Source organism: Somniosus microcephalus, chromosome 30 (genome assembly GCF_052327205.1).
Source record: "Somniosus microcephalus isolate GS21.2 chromosome 30, FLI_Smic_1.0, whole genome shotgun sequence".
Taxonomy (NCBI): Eukaryota; Metazoa; Chordata; class Chondrichthyes; order Squaliformes; family Somniosidae; genus Somniosus; species Somniosus microcephalus.
In genome coordinates, this window is record NC_141016.1 from 26,927,970 (window position 1) to 26,944,199 (window position 16,230).

Consider the following 16,230-nt stretch of genomic DNA (forward strand, 5'->3'; position numbering starts at 1 on the left):
CTTTCTTGAATAGCGGGGTTACGTTTGCTACCTTCCAATCTGCTGGGACCATTCTAGAATCTAGGGAATTCTGGAAGATCAAAACCAATGCATCCACTATCTCTGTAGCCACCTCTTTCAAAACCCTGGGAGTAGGCCATCAGGTCCAGGGGATTTGTCGGCTTTTAGTCCCATTAATTTCTCCAGTAGTATTTCTTTACTAATACTAATTTCTTTAAGTTCCTCATTCTCACTAGACCCTTCGTTCCCCACTATTTCCGAGATGTTTTTTGTGTCTTCTTCCATGAAGACAGATATAAAGTATTTGAGGTGTTTAAGATGATTAAAGGATTTGATAGGGTAGAGAGAAACCATTTCCATTTGGGGTGGGCCCAGAATAAGGGGGCATAACCTTAAAATTAGAGCCAGGCCATTCAGAGGTGATGTCAGGAAGCACTTCTTCACACACAAAGGGTAGTGAAAATCTGGAAAACTCTTCCCCCCAAAAGGCTGTTGAGGTTGGGGGTCAATTGAAAATTTCAAAACTGAGATTGATAGATTTTTGTTAAGGCGAGGGTATTAAAGGTTACGGATCCAAGGCGGGTAAATAGAGTTAAAATACAGATCAGCAATGATCTAATTGAATGCCGGAACAGGCTAGAGGGGCTGAATGGCCTCCTCCTGTTCCTATACATGTCGGACACAAAGCTGACCAAAATAAATGTTGGTTTCTTTGACTCTTAAGTTTATTAACCCATGAAGACAACAACGTTATGACAGTCAGAAATGCAACAGAACAAAATTCTGTAGGTATTTACTCTGTACAACAAATATTATCATCTCCATTAAAGAAACATATAAATACAAAAGGTATGTAACACCACATTCTTTCCTGTTTCATTAGATCAAAAAGTAACTTCACTATATTGCATCACTGCAGTGCTTTTTGTCGGCGAGGGGCAGGTTCAAGGAGCAGTAAGGAATGGGAAATATTTTACTTTTCCTATTCTTTATTCAGTGTTTTTGTGATTCTGCACAAATCAATGCTTACCGCAGGGTCAACCAGTGGCTCAGTGGGTGGCACACTTGCCTCTGAGTCAGAAGGTTGTGGGTTCAAGTCCCACTCCAGAGACTTGAGCACATAAATCTAGGCTGACACTGCAGTGCAGTGCTGAGGGAGTGCTGCACTGTCGGAGGTGCCGTCTTTCGGATGAGACATTAAACCGAGGCCCCGTCTGCTCTCTCAGGTGGACGTAAAAGATCCCACGGCACTATTTAGAAGAAGAGCAGGGGAGTTCTTCCTGGGGCCAATATTTATCTCTAAACCAACACCCAAAAACAGATTATCTGGTCATTGCTGTGTGTGGGAGCTTGCTGTGTGCAAATTAGCTGCTGTGTTGCCTACATTACAACAGTGACTCCACTTCAAAAGCTTTGCATTGACTGTAAAGTGTTTTGGGACATCCTGAGGTCGTGAAAGGCACTATATAAATACAAGTCTTTCTTTCTTTGCACACTTGTTACTGTATTCTGCAAAGGAGTGCAACATGTTGGAGTAAATTCAAGATCAACACTGAACAAGCCACTCTTTCGAATGGGAAGAACTTAGAAAAGCACAGTACATTCTGCTAAATTATAACTTAATTCCTCTGAATAGACGATATCTTTTTCAAATTCTAGAAGTGCGGTTTGTCAACAGTAGTGAATCAAAGTAATTTCCTGGCCTTATTGAGAGAGGTTCCGACGCCATCATATTCCAATAATCACTTGTAGGTGGCTTTATTCCTCTTTCTCTCGCTCTCTCACTGATTTCTAAAACTCATGGGAAACATTTGCCATTTTAATTCCAAGGGGTCAGACATGGTGAATGGGAGAAATGTTTAAGTAATGCGGGTTAGATTAAGCAGCTTTATTCGCAATCACTCGGTCTGTTCAAACCTTGCCCATCAATGCTGCGTTTCAGTGACCAAAGCTCCAATCCGCCCCCAGGCGTGGGATTTTAAAATCGATGGGGCCCAGACTCCTTGCACAGGGTATGGTCAGAACCACTGCTCCCGAATTAACCGCACGCGGCAGGAATCATGCTGTTATTTAAATTCGGAATTGCAAAATTAATCTCGGAACTGTCGGCTCTTCCATTTTCACCAGAAAGATGAAGTGATGTTTGATGGATAGGACACCTGGAATGAGGGAACTGTTTCGCTGGAGGGGTCCACTCATCACACACTGTATGGGAGGGGGGTGGGGAAGGGTTAACAAACTTTTTTATTCATTCTCGGGATGTGGGCGTGACTGGCAAGGCCGGCATTTATTGCCCATCCCTACTGCTAAGGTGATGATGCACTCTGAAGTGACCCAGCAAGCCAGCCAGTCAGCCACGTTGGTGTGGGGCTGGTTATATTGGTCCACTAACCCCATTAGTGATCCAGTTGGGTTTTCACGATGCTCCGACAGCTTCATGGTCACTTTTACTGAAATCAGCTTTTTAATTCCAGATTTTTAAAAAAAAACTGATTTCAAATTCTCAAACTGCCATGGCAGGATTTGAACTACCATTCTCTGGATTACTAGGCCAATAACTACAATACCGTTCCCAACTTACTCCCCCAATGCCGACAGGTAATGGTTGGGAATTCTACTTTACCTGCTGCCTTCTGTAGAATTAAAAGGAGAGGACGGCCGGCCGATTCTAGCACTCCTCGCCAGCCCTTCCCGCCCAAACCCCCGAGAGCACACGGCTATCCGAGTCTATTATATCAGGGCGAGTGGGAGGATCCTGTCACTCGATCCCGGGCAAGTTTACAAATTGAGGCATTTTGATGGGTAAATCGGGAGAAACTGTTTCCAGTGGCAGGAGGGTCAGGAACCAGAGGACACAGATTTAAGATAATCGGCAAAAGAACCAGAGGCGAGATGAGGAGAAATGTTTTTTACGCAGCGAGTTATGATCTGGAATGCGCTGCCTGAAAGGGCGTTGGAAGCAGATTCAATAGTAACTTTCAAAGGGGAATTGGATAAATACTTGAAGGGGAAAAATATGCAGGGCTGTGGGGAAAGAGCAGGGGGGAGTGGGACTAATTGGATCGCTCTTTCAAAGAGCCGGCACAGGCACGATGGGCTGAATGGCCTCCTGTGCTTTATCATTCTATATTTTTACGTGATCTGTCCGGTTGGCTTTGGCAATGGAAAGTTGAGTAAGGAAATAGAAAACAAATATACCTGATGTTTCTTAACGCTGAGCTGGGAGCCCCTGGCATTGGTCAGGTGAGTTGCTGGAGGGTTTGTAGGAACAGGGGGGGGGAAGTTATGTCCAGCATTATTACCAGGACTCCTCAGTTGTGGCAAGGTCCTAGAATCGGGGAAGGGGTCAGAGGGTCTTCCCAGTATTGGGATAGAGTCTCTGGGGTAGATTTTCCCGAACCTGTCGGGAAGAAGACGGGACTTCCCCTTTCGGGCTTTTGACCCGCCTACTTTGACGTCTGGCCAATCCGCGTGATTTTCCCTTGATTGACCTTGTTAAGCCTGCCCAGCGGGCTCAGCAGGCCAATTAAGGGCCACCCGGCAACAGGTGACATCACAGACTGAAATTTCATTTGTCAAGAGTTCTTGACAGATGAAAATCAGTGTTTGACATCTGTTTCAAGCTGTCAAATACTGACAGTCTGAGTTCTGACATGAGTCATTCTGCACAGACTCAGTTAGAACTCTTACCGGCACTCAAAGCTGAAGGCTGTCACTTTTCACAGATCGCAGCCGTTCAGCTAGTAGGCCACGGAAGAAGTGGCTGCATTTTATTTCGTCGTTGCATCTGTGAGCAGGTGCTTGTATGTTGCAGGGAATACTGATGGCAGGCCGTGCAGTGAAATAAGAAGCCCATTCCACCGAGGAGGATATAGCAGGGAACTTAAGCTGCTGAAGAAATTGTATTAATTCTATATTTTACGATAGCTTAAAAAGTGACGAAGTTTTCACAGACACTTTTCCAGTGATGACGACATTGGGGGAATCCATTCTGCAGTGTTGCTGGAGGCCTGGGCCCGTGGCCGGTTAGCCCACCGCACATTAATTCATGATCAGCATGGAGAGCTCGGGAGCAGTTTTGTGTTTTTTAAAATCCCAACAGTTGCATGTGTTGAGAGCAGTGCATAAAAAGCCTTTAAAATGAAGTGACTGTGGGGCCCGTACAGTTCGGGTGAGTTTCTGACGAGGTAGACTCTTTCTCTGAAGAGGTTTTGCTGTTCCCAGGCACTGTGCGTTCTTCCGACTTGGCCATCCCGTTGCACTGTGCGGTTGACTGGGCTTTCTTATCCTCAGCAGGACCGTCATACCCAAAGTTCTGAAAGAAACTATTGGAATATATTTTCTCTGGCGGCTGCTCCTTGATCTCTTGCTGCTTCAGCAAGACAGCGATGTTGATGTTTGGTCCTGTAAATGGATGACAGTTGTTATTGTACCGGGAAATGCGTCGTTCAGTTCCAGACAGCACCCAGCAGACCCCATTTCCATTGGCGTATTTTAAGTTTATATGTTAGGTGTGCCAACAGTTTAAACAATTCCACAACTTGTCTTCAACACGAGCCTCACAGACATAAGCACAGAAAACAGGGAACATTCCAAAAGCAATCACGCTACGGTGTCGGCTCTGGCTCAGCGGGTAGCTCGCTCTCTCTCTCGCCACGGAGTCAGAAAGTTGTGGGTTCATAGCCCCACTCCAGAGATTTGAGCACAAAAATCCAGGCTGACACTCCCAGTGCGGTGCTGAGGGAGTGCTGCACTGTCGGAGGTGCCGTGTTTCGGATGAGACGTTAAACCGAGGCCCGTCTGCTCCCTCCGGTGGACATAAAAGATCCCATAGCACTATTTTGAAGGAGAGCAGGGGAGTAATCCCCGGTGTCCTGGCCAATATTTATCCCTCAATCAACATCACTAAAACAGATCATCTGGTCATTATCACGTTGCTGTTTGTGGGAGCTTGCTGTGCGCAAATTGGCTGCCGCGTTTCCTACAAGAGTGACTGCACTTCAAAAAATACTTCATTGGCTGTAAAGGGCTTTGAGATGTCCCGAGGTCATGAAAGGCGCTATATAAATGCAAGTCTTTCTTTACAGAGGAACCACAAAGGGAACTGAACAAACCAAATCAAATGGTGCCTGCAGTTACACCCACTACACCAACCACATGACTGTTCTTCCGCCACAAAGTCTTTCTGTTCTCCTTTACCTTTTGCTAATTTTCTCCATACTCCCTCATAACTTTTACGATTCTCCATATTCAGGTCAGAAGCTGGTTATTCTGCGGAGAGTGTCTCAGCTCCTGACTCCCCAAAGCCTATCCACCATCTACAAGGCACAAGTCAGGAGTGTGATGGAATACTCTCCACTTGCCTGGATGAGTGCAGCTCCAACAACACTCAAGAAGCTCGACACCATCCAGGACAAAGCAGCCCGCTTGATTGGCACCCCATCCACCACCTTAAACATTCACTCCCTACACCACCGGTGTACCGTGGCTGCAGTGTGTACCATCTACAAGATGTACTGCAGCAACTTGCCAAGGCTTCTTCAGCAGCACCTCCCAAACCCGCGACCTCTTCCACCTAGAAGGACAAGGGCAGCAGGTGCATGGGAACACCACCACCTCCAAGTTCCCCTCCACGTCACACACCACCCTGACTTGGAAATATATCGGCCGATCCTTCATCGTCGCTGGGTCAAAATCCTGGAACTCCCTCCCTACCAGCACTATGGGAGCACCTTCACCACACGGACTGCAACGGTTCAAGGCGGCGGCTCGCCACCACATTCTCAAGGGCAATTAGGGATGGGCAATAAATGCTGGCCTTGCCAGTGACTCTCACATCCCATAAACAAATTTTAAAAAAATTCTTTATCCTGGTCCTGGCATTTGATTATTAACGGCCCCGTAAATGCCAAACGCTTCTATATCTCTCGTTTCTACTTTGATCTAATCTCTCTCCTCGTCCCTGGAACTCCAGCCTTACAAACATTCCCTTTTTTCCTTGCTGCAATACACTTGACTTGTATCCTTTCCATCTTTTTAAAATACACAAGATATTGGATTATCTCCCCTAGACTCAAAGTGGTTAAGAGGAAATTTCTAACATTATAAAAGGCTTTCATAGGGTGAATGGGATATTTTACTACTTTAAGACACTACTCCCATACAAGCTGTTGTTGAATAGGGAAAGACTATGTCCTCTGATTGGGAAGTCAATAATGTGGGGCCATCGATTACCACCGCAAAATTACCAAATATTTCTTCTTCAAGTATTTATCCAGATTCCAGATCACAACCTGTGGTTTAAAGTATTTCTTGTTTTCCAATTTTTCCTGCTGTTTAATCTGGGTAAGGTCCCTTGCGATTAATTGGTGACTTTGTAAAGGAAGAAAGAAAGACTTGCATTTCTGTAGCGCCTTTCACGACCTCAGGACGTCCCAAAGCGCTTTGCAGCCAATGAAGCACTTCTCTGAAGTGCAGTCACTGTTGTAATGCAGGGAATGTACTCACCAAAGTAGCTGAGGAGCACAGGGAGGAACACGAGGCCGTGGACCAGGCCCATTAACGTGATCACGAGATTAAGACGAAAAAAGAAAATCTGGATGAGCTGAGCTCTAGCGAAATACAAGACAATGATTCCAGGAAGGTTGGTCATCGCAACACCTGCAAACACCTGGGAAAAAACAACACAGCAGCGGAACAGGTTAGTGAGGCTTTACCCTGGGCCGTGGCGATGATACCTTCCTCATCAATACAGCGCTTATGGTGGTTTTATATACAACACGGGGCTCAGGCACCATTGGTTACTGATGCTTTTAGCGCATAGGGGACAGCTGTTTACCTGCTGTCCAAAGCAACACTGCTATATCAACATGGCAGCCTTGGCTCATTACATTACACAGGATATACGGCACAGAAACAGGCCATTCGGCCCAACCAGTCCATGCCGGTGTTTATGCTCCACTCGAGCCTCCTCCCGTCTTTCCTCATCTAACTCTATCAACATAACCCTCTATTCCCTTCTCCCTCATATGCTTGTCTAGCCTCCCCTTAAATGCATCGATACTATTCGCTTCAACCACTCCCTGTGGTAGCGAGTTCCACATTCTCACCACTCTCTGGGTAAAGAAGTTTCTCCTGAATTCCCTATTGGATTTCTTGGTGACTATCTTATATTGATGGCCTCTAGTTATGTTCTTCCCCACAAGTGGAAACATTCTCTCTGTATCCACTCTCAAAATCTTTCATAATTTTAAAGACCTCTATTAGGTCACCCCCAGCCTTCTTTTTTCAAGAGAAAAGAGACCCAGCCTGTTCATCCTTTCCTGATATGTATACCCTCGCATTTCTGGTATCATCCTTGTAAATCTTCTCTGCACCCTCTCCAGTGCCTCTATATTCTTTTTATAATATGGCAACCAGAACTGTACGCAGTACTCCAAGTGTGATCTAACCAAGGTTCGATGCAGGTTTAGCATAACTTCCCTACTTTTCAATTCTATCAAATCAGTCGCGCTTCTGAGTCAGAAGGTTGTGGGTTCAAGTCCCACTCCAGGGACTGAAGTGTCAGCCTAGAGTCTGTGCTCAAGTCGACTGCAGGCTGACACTTCAGTGCAGTACTGAGGAAGCGAACAGGTGTGATCGTGCTGGACTATCTGTTCATTTTACTTTACACTTTGCCCACTTGCCGCCAGCACCCCCCCCACCCGCCATGGCCCACTTGCCGTACATACCGCGCTCCCCATGGTTGCCGTGGCCTCCTTTGCTCGTTCCACCTTGTTTCTCTTGGTGCTGATGGCAAACGACCGTGTCAGGTGAGAGACAAATTCCACAGACATGCCCACGGCCTGAGGGATAAAACGTTGGCGTTAGACTCGAGGGTTTGATGCGAGAGGAGGGGGCAGAGTCGATGCCAGCTATCCCCCAATTGGCATACCTCCAGTCCCGGCAGCGCTGCTGTATGTGTGCCAGCCACTTCCTCAGAGGGAGCAGATGGGGAGGGAGGGAGGGGGAACTGGATCGAGCGTAAGGAGCATTGCAAACAGGCGTACTGGCAGTTTGTAAATCTACATTCTTTGCTCGGGATCTGATGACCAAACTTTTCTACCCCATCTTAAATGCAACTTTTTGCAGTGTGCCTGCAGCTTTCTAACCGTATATCGTCTGTAGACAAATTACAATATTTACTGCAAGTTAGCGGGTTTTCTGAATTGGTGACATCAGCATTTCGGTGTTAAAGCAACAGAAACTCGTTTAACAAAAAGAAAACTGGATAATGATTTGAATGGAGGCTAAAATGGGGCAGGGTGTAAATCAGGCAGAGTGTAAATAGGACAGGGTTAAAATCGAGTGGGGTGTAAATAGGACAGGGTTAAAATCGAGTGGGGTGTAAATAGGGCGGGATTAAAATCGAGTGGGGTGTAAATAGGGCGGGCTGTAAATTGGTCAGGGTGCATGTTGGTGGCCATTTACCATCAAAGTCAGATGTACTAAGTGAGCAAGTCATGCAAGAAGGCGGCTTACAAAAACCAAATCAACAATTGCTGCAGAGTATCGAATCTTGTTGCAACAAAATGAGCTATGCCCACTCCTGCATAAATGCATATTGCAGCCACGTTTGTTGACAGGTTATTAATTGCAGAAAAAACAAGTTATTCTCTCATTTCCCGTAAAAAGAGAATTCTTTGGCCCCGGACCTTTCAGCGTCGACACTCTATGCCTCCATACTGATGCCTGCTTTTTCATTTCTCAAAAAGGTACTTCTTATCATTTAAAGGTTTGCAAATGTAACTAAGCCCTGCTTCAAATCTTAGTTGAACAATTCCAACATTTGCAGTTGGAACGTGTTGTTGCTCGCCTGAGTGGGAGAAGCCGAGTGGGGTCGCGTTCGGAGACAGCCGCTTTCTTTGCAGCTAAAACCGAACTTTCTGAAAGAACATCGGATTCTTACCGTAACCAGATTGATGAGAGACACAGCGTTGAAGTCGATGCCCCAGAGCGTCATCACTCCCACCGTGTCCACGACGATCATGACAATTGTGATCAGGTTCAGAAAGCCCGACTGGATGTCCATTCCAAGCAGAACACAGCAGACCACAAAGGTTGGGATCAGACACAGCCCAATATTGAAAATCCCCTCGTTCACTACGGTCAGATACTGTTCATAATAGACATAAGTGATCCTGTAATGCAGAGAAAGTAAAACCACCTCAGCAATTCCCTGCAGAACACACACACCGCTACTGATTATGGTTCTCCCACTGACTGAAGTGGCCAAGGCATTGCTTAACTGAGGCATACAGACCTGAGGGTGCTCAAAATTAGGAGGGATTTTGATAGAGTGAATAAGGAGATGCAGTTTCTCGTGGCAGGAGGGTCAGTAACCAGAGGACACAGATTTAAGGTCATAAGAACATCAGACATAGGAGCAGGAGGAGGTCATTCGCCACCTTGATCCTCCTCCGCCATTTAATAAGATCATGGCTGATCTGATCTTGGCCTCAACTCCACTTCCCTGCCCGCTCCCCATAACCCTCGACTCCCTTATCGTTCAAAAATCTGTCTATCTCCACCTTAAATATATTCAATGACTCCGCCTCCACAGCTCTCTGGGGAAGAGAATTCCACAGATTCACGACCCTCTGAGAAGAAATTCCTCCTCATTTCCGATTTAAAAGGGTTTCCCCTTATCCTGATTCCCCCACGAGGGGAAACATCCTCTCCGCATCTACCCTGTCGAGCCCCTTCAGAATCTTATATGTTTCAATAAGATCCCCTCTCATTCTTCTAAACTCCAATGAGTGTAGGCCCAACCTGCTCAACCTTTCTTCATAAGACAACCCCTTCATCTCCGGAATCAGCCTCGTGAACCTTCTCTGAACTGCCTCCAATGCAAGTATATCCTTCCTTAAATAAGGAGACCAAAACTGTACGCAGTACTCCAGGTGTGGTCTCACCAGTGCCCTGTACAGTTGTAACAGGACTTTCCTACTTTTATACTCCATTCCCTTTGCAATAATTGACAAAAGAAGTGAGGGGTGTAGAGAGGGATTCTAGAGTAGGCGGGCGATGGTTTGCTCACACATGAACGATGTCTCCTCGGTTAAGGTCACCAGAGAGAACTGTAGTCAATTCTTTAAGAGAAGAGGGAAAAGCAGAGAATAAAAATAAAGGCAATGTTTATAATGTGTGTGAATACGCTGTTTGAAATTGATGATCTGGTAATATTTATAATTCGAGCACTGGCGCTCTGCATAATAGGTCAGGAATCCTCTCGCGCAATACACAGATCATTAAAGGTGGGGATGAAGGTAAAACAAGCCATGGAACATACAAATGGGATTCTGGGTTTTATATATGGAGGCACTGAATATAAAAGCACATTTTTTTTTTGCAAAATATTGTTTAAGGCACAGTTGAAGTATTGCATGCAGTCCTGGCCATCAGGTTGTAGGCGGGCTAATGGAGGCATGGCAGGGGGCAGCAAAGATTCACGGACATGATACCAAAAGGGAGATTATTATAGTTATAAAGAAAGAACTTGCATTTCTACAGCGCCTTTCACGACCTCAGGACGTCCCAAAGCGCTTTACAGCCAATGAAGTACTTCTGAAGTGTAGTCGCTGTTGTAATGTAGGAAACGCGGTAGCCAATTTGCGCACAGCAAGCTCCCACAAACAGCACTGAGTTGATGACCAGAAGATCTGTTTATAGTGATGTTGATTGAGGGATAAATATTGGCCTCCCCCTTCGAAATCGTGCCCGTCGGATCTTTTACGCCCACCCGAGAGAGCAGACGGGGCCTCGGTTTAACGCCTCATCTGAAAGACGGCGCCTCCGGCAGTGCAGCACTCCCTCAGCTGGAGTGTCAGCCTAGGTGATATAATCAAGTTTCTGGAGTGGGACTTGAACCCACAACCTTCTGACTCAGAGACGCGGGTGCTAAAAGGCTTGGAAAAGTTCGGGCACGTTTCAATGGAACAGAACGGCAGAAATCGAGTGAAGGTGTTGAAGATTCTGAAAGGTTTTGAGAGAATAAATAGTGAAAGCTCATTGGTTGGGGAATCGGTAACAAGGAAAGTTAGAAGGGGTTTTGTTCCGCGAGGGTTCTTAGAATATTGACGGTCATATCATTCAAAAAAGAATTGGCTAAGAGTTAGGAAAAGAAGAATATGGGGAATGGCCATGAAAATGGGATGAGAGTCAGTGGCTACTGTTGATGCAGAAAAGGGTCACAACCTGATCCCTTATATATCAGGGACTCAATTGGCTTTCTTTTTTGCCATAATTACTGTCATAAATCGCAACTTCTACAAGAAGTACTACTGAACGGCCAACTGAGGGTGCCGCCCGAGGAGTATAAATACTCGGGCGTGGGCCCACCTTGGCCAGAGACAGTCTGGAAACAGGAAGCTAGTGACTACTAACTAGACCTCCATGTTTTGTTACAAGTCGATTAAAGCCTTGCTTTATGTACAACCAAGTGCGTAGTGAGTCTTTATTACATCAATTACTATGAAAAGTAAATTTAAGACATCTCAGAAAAAGCCAGTCTGTGTGAACATGTTCTGAAGTAGGAGTCTACCATTTTATAGAGATGGGGGGGATCAATTAAATGGGGCTGACTGTTTTTGGTGATGGAGAGGAGCGTTTCACGGGAGACATCTAGTGGCAGAACTCGATACTACAGCACAAGGATTGCCTCGTTACCCTGCCGTTGCTTTGCCGTAAGCCTCGTTTACACACGTGACAGGGTTTCCCTTGCACTTCCGCAAATTAGTGCTGGTAAGTGCAGCAAAATGAGGCCATCACTTCTAGTTCATCCTTCCGTAGAGGCCGACTATCCCCCTATCACAGCCTCTGGAGCGACTACTTTATCTGGTATCAATGTGTGAAGAAGTGCTTCCCGACACCAGTCTTCACTTTCCCTTTTACTAGAACGTACATTTGTCCCTTTATCCGACTGTTAATTTGGATCCATTGAGTGACTTCCCTGCCTCTTTAGGGAACCGAGGTTGGGTTTTCCTAACCTTTCCTCAGAGCCCAATCCTCTGGCGTCAGGGATCACCCCGGCAGGGCCTTCTCTGCACCGCTTTCAGGGTTTAGCTGCTTCCTTGGTGACCAGAACTGGACCCATTACACAAGGTGTGGTCTGACCAGAGCATTATACAAGCTCAGCACGCAGCTAGACAATGCTCTGGCCAGACAACAGATTGGATCCCGAGTGTCAGAGAAAAGATTCTAGATGTTTATAACACAGATGGTCATTTGGTCAATCATGTGTCTGCTAGAACAATACCAAACGAATTCCATTGCCCTACTCTCTGCCCATTGTCCAGGTCTTCCTCTACTTCAAATATTTATCTATTTTCCTTAAAAGGTTCAACGGTCTCTGCCTTGACTATTCCCTACGGTAAAGCATTCCATGCTCCGACATCACCCTGTAAAGACATTTCTCTGAACCTCTCTCTTAGTAACAATTTTAAATTGGTGATCCCCAACTGGGGGAGATAGCCTTTCGCTGATCACCCTACCCGTCACAATATTTTTAAAAACTCTGTTAAATCTCCTCTTGGCCCTCTCGGCACCAGTCAAAATAATCCCAGTGTCTAAAGTCTCTCCTTATAACGATAGTTTTGCATCACTGGCGTCATCCAGGTGGATCTATGCTGAATATTCCCTATGGCTTTAATGTTCTTTCTCTAATGTGGTACCTAAACTGCACAATAATCTATCTAGGCCTAATCATTGCCTTCTACAAATTTATCACCACCCCTTTGCTCTTGTATTCTATGCTTCTATTAATAAAACCCAAAATACAGTTGGGCTTTTTATGACATTATCTGCCTGCACTTGGATTTGTGTTAGCTGTGGCTCAGTGGGCAGCACTCGCGCCTCTGAGTCAGAAGGTTGTGGGTTCAAGTCCCACTCCAGGGACTTGAGCACAAAAATCTAGGCTGACACTCCCAGTACAGAGCTGAGGGAGTGCTGCCTTTTGGATGAGATGTTAAACCGAGGCCCCGTCCGCTTTCTCAGGTGGATGTAAAAGATCACATGGCACTATTTCGAAGAAGAGCAGGGGGAGTTATCCCCCAGTGTCCTGGCCAATATTTATCCCTCAACCAACATCACCTAAAAACAGATTATCTGGTCATCATCACATTGCTGTTTGTGCGAGCTTGCTGTGTGCAAATTGGCTGCCGCGTTTCCCTACATTACAACAGTAACTGCACTTCAAAAAAAAACTTAATTGGCTTTAAAGCACTTTGAAACGTCCAGTGTCGTGAAAGGCGCTATATAAATGCAAGTCTTTCTTTTTATTTTCACCCCAGAGTTCTGGTCCTCCACATCCCTCAGAGACGTTCATTGAGCATAGACTCCCATTCCTTATTTTCCCCCACAAAATGTATTATCTCACATTTCGCCACGTTTAATTGCATTTGCCACCTGTCTGCCCATCCCACTAATTGGTCCATGTCCTCAATATCACTTGTCAGTAGCTCCTGGTGCCGACTTTCCACCTGGTGAGGGATTACAGCGGCATCGGTCAGTTGACCAACGGGCGACAGTCTTCCCCGGAGGACAGGGACGGATGTCCGTGCCTGTCCTGTCCTGTTGTAGGACAGGCACGGACTTCCAGCTCTTTAGGAAAGTCGTGGAAATCCTAGGACAATGAAAAGGGCACACAGAGACTTTACATAACAGATCCCCTTTTCCTTTCCATTCTGCCTGGGAACCGAGCATTCCCCGGAAAGGAATATCTGGGCAAGTGTTTCTGATTGAAGAGCTTGCTGTTACCGGCCCATGAATGGCAGAATGGAGGGTGTTACTAAGATACTAATACCCACTTCATTACATAAGCAGCTCTAACCTTCGGCCTTGAATGAAAACTTACGTGTAAGGGAAGACTTCAAAGTTTGGGTCAGTTCCAGGAATTTTTCTCATGCTTTCTGTGATGTTGGCTGAGAGCTTTCGGGCTACTTTGAGGGCTGCAGTGTATTCCTGTGAGTTTTTCAGAGGTATGTGATATGCCATGAATCTGGAGGCTGGTGAACAATACAGGTGTGAGGTTAGACATTTCCGATTTCAGGTGACTATCGAGTTTCAATAAATACCGCTAACTTTCCTTCTGCGAGTAGGTCCGAGTAACACAGGACTCAATGTCCCGTCATGGATACAGATTCAATAGTAGCCTCCAAAAGGCAATTGGATAAATACTTGGAGGGAGAAAAAAATTGCAGGGATATGGGGAAAGAGCGGGACTAACTGGATTGCTCTTCGAATGAGCCGGCGCAGACTTGATGGGCCGAATGGCTTCTGTCTGTGCTGCAAGATTCTAAGATTCTATATTAAATGCTGGAAGCACAACGTTGAACAGAGAATAACGATTAATGCTGGGTGGGCACTGTGGGCTGGATTTTCATTCAGAAGTCGGGGTGGAGGCGGGACTACAACTTTTGGGGTTGTAGTCCCGCCTCCATCAAGATGCGGCCAATCCACGCGATTTTAACTTGATTGACCTTGTTGAGCCCGCCCAGTGGGCTCAGCAGGCCAATTAAGGGCCACCCGGCAACAGGTGACATCACAGACTGAAATTTCATCTGTCAAGACATTTTGACAGATGAAATATCAGCGTTTCACAGCTGTTTGAAGCTGTCAAACACGGGCAGTCTTACTTCTAACATGAGTCCTTCTCCACAGACTCAGTTAGAAATCTCTCCTGCACAGAAAGCTGAAGGCTGTCACTTTTGACAGTTCGCAGCCATTCTGCTTTCTGTGCCGGTGAGACGAGGGACTCCCGAGACCTAAAGGAAGGAAGGCTGAAAAGGTAAGAAAATGTATGTAAAACTTATTTAATCACTTTAGACACACCAAACACACTTACCTTTGCACTCATGCACACATCACTGACCTGAACACCGACATCTCGACCCCTCCAAGTCCTTCAACCCGACGGCCCGCCTCCTCTAACCTGGCGTGGTTTGGAGCCGTCGGGATTCCCACAGTTCAAGCTTAAATAGGGATTAGGCTAAAAACTGCCTGTTAGCTACCTGTTAACAGGCAGTTAATTGGCACTAATCCCTTCCCGCCTCGGGGAGGCGGCTCCCAGTGCGGGGCGGGTACCCGCCTCCTTTGAAACGGGCATGGAGGCGGGTTGGGGGCGGGATGGGGTCGGGACCCCCGATTTCGGGAATTTAACCCCCCGCACGCCTCCAAACCCGACTCCACGGCACAATGAAAATCGAGCCCTGTGTGTCCGGATTGGATGAAGTTGGTATTTTTCTACACCGATAAATCTGCTGAGTATTTCCAGCATTTTCTGTTTTTATTTTGTTCCTTACGTTGTTGGATGCAAAGGTGCAAAAACATTTTGCTTCTAAATTAATACAGTCCCAACACTTACCCAAGATCTCTCCTTCTTTGCCTCTTTTCACTGCATTTCCATAAGCTCCCAAACCTCTGAAAAGTAAAGTGCATCCTTACAGCGAGTGAAATGTGTAATACGAAAATATGGAATGAGAAAAGACCATTAAATCTTCTAAACCTGTTCAATCCACTTATAATGACTGTTATAAGGTCTACCTGACTTTTTTAAAAATTATTTGTTCATGGGATGTGAGCGTCTCCGGCAATGCCAGCATTTATTGCCCATCCCTACTTGCCCTTGAGAAGGTGGTGGTGAGCCGCCTTCTTGAACCGCAGCAGTCCGTGCGGTGAAGGTACTCCCACAGTGCTGTTAGGGGGGGAGTTCCAGGATTTTGACCCAACGACGATGAAGGATTGGCGATATAATTTCAAGTCAGGATTGTGGGGTACTTGGAGGTGGTGGTATTTCCATGTGCCTGCTGCCCATGTCCTTCTAGGTGGAAGAGGTCGCGGGTTTGTTAGGTGCTGCCAAAGAAGCCTTGGCGAGTTGCTGCAGTGCATCTTGTAGATGGTACACACTGCAGCCACGGTGCGCCGGTGGTGGAGGGAGTGAATGTTTAAGGTGATGGATGGAGTGCCAATCAAGCGGGCTGTTTTGTCCTGAATGGTGTCGAGCTTCTTGAGTGTTCTTGCCATGGAAGGAGTTCAGCGAAGATTCACAAGGCTGATCCCTGGGATGGCAGGAATGACGTATGAGGAGAGATTGGGTCGATTGGGCTTATACTCGCTGGAGTTTAGAAGAATGAGAGGGGATCTCATCGAAACGTATAAAATTCTGACAGGTCTGGACAAACTAGATGCAGGTAG

At 46.2% G+C, this 16,230-nt stretch overlaps 1 protein-coding gene across 1 annotated transcript in view; it reads right to left on the minus strand.

The window, feature by feature from the left end:
* Nucleotides 1-382: 382 nt before the first annotated feature.
* Nucleotides 383-16,230, minus strand: part of npc1l1 (NPC1-like 1) — a 78,484-nt gene continuing 62,636 nt past the window's right edge. Inside the window, exons 14-19 of the mRNA XM_085971264.1 lie at nucleotides 15,401-15,456; nucleotides 13,892-14,042; nucleotides 8,948-9,179; nucleotides 7,731-7,844; nucleotides 6,508-6,670; nucleotides 383-4,404 (exon numbers count right to left, since the gene is read on the minus strand). Of these exons, the coding sequence (XP_085827390.1) occupies nucleotides 4,136-4,404; nucleotides 6,508-6,670; nucleotides 7,731-7,844; nucleotides 8,948-9,179; nucleotides 13,892-14,042; nucleotides 15,401-15,456 (985 nt within the window). The 3' untranslated portion in view covers nucleotides 383-4,135. The remainder of the gene's footprint in view (nucleotides 4,405-6,507; nucleotides 6,671-7,730; nucleotides 7,845-8,947; nucleotides 9,180-13,891; nucleotides 14,043-15,400; nucleotides 15,457-16,230) is intronic.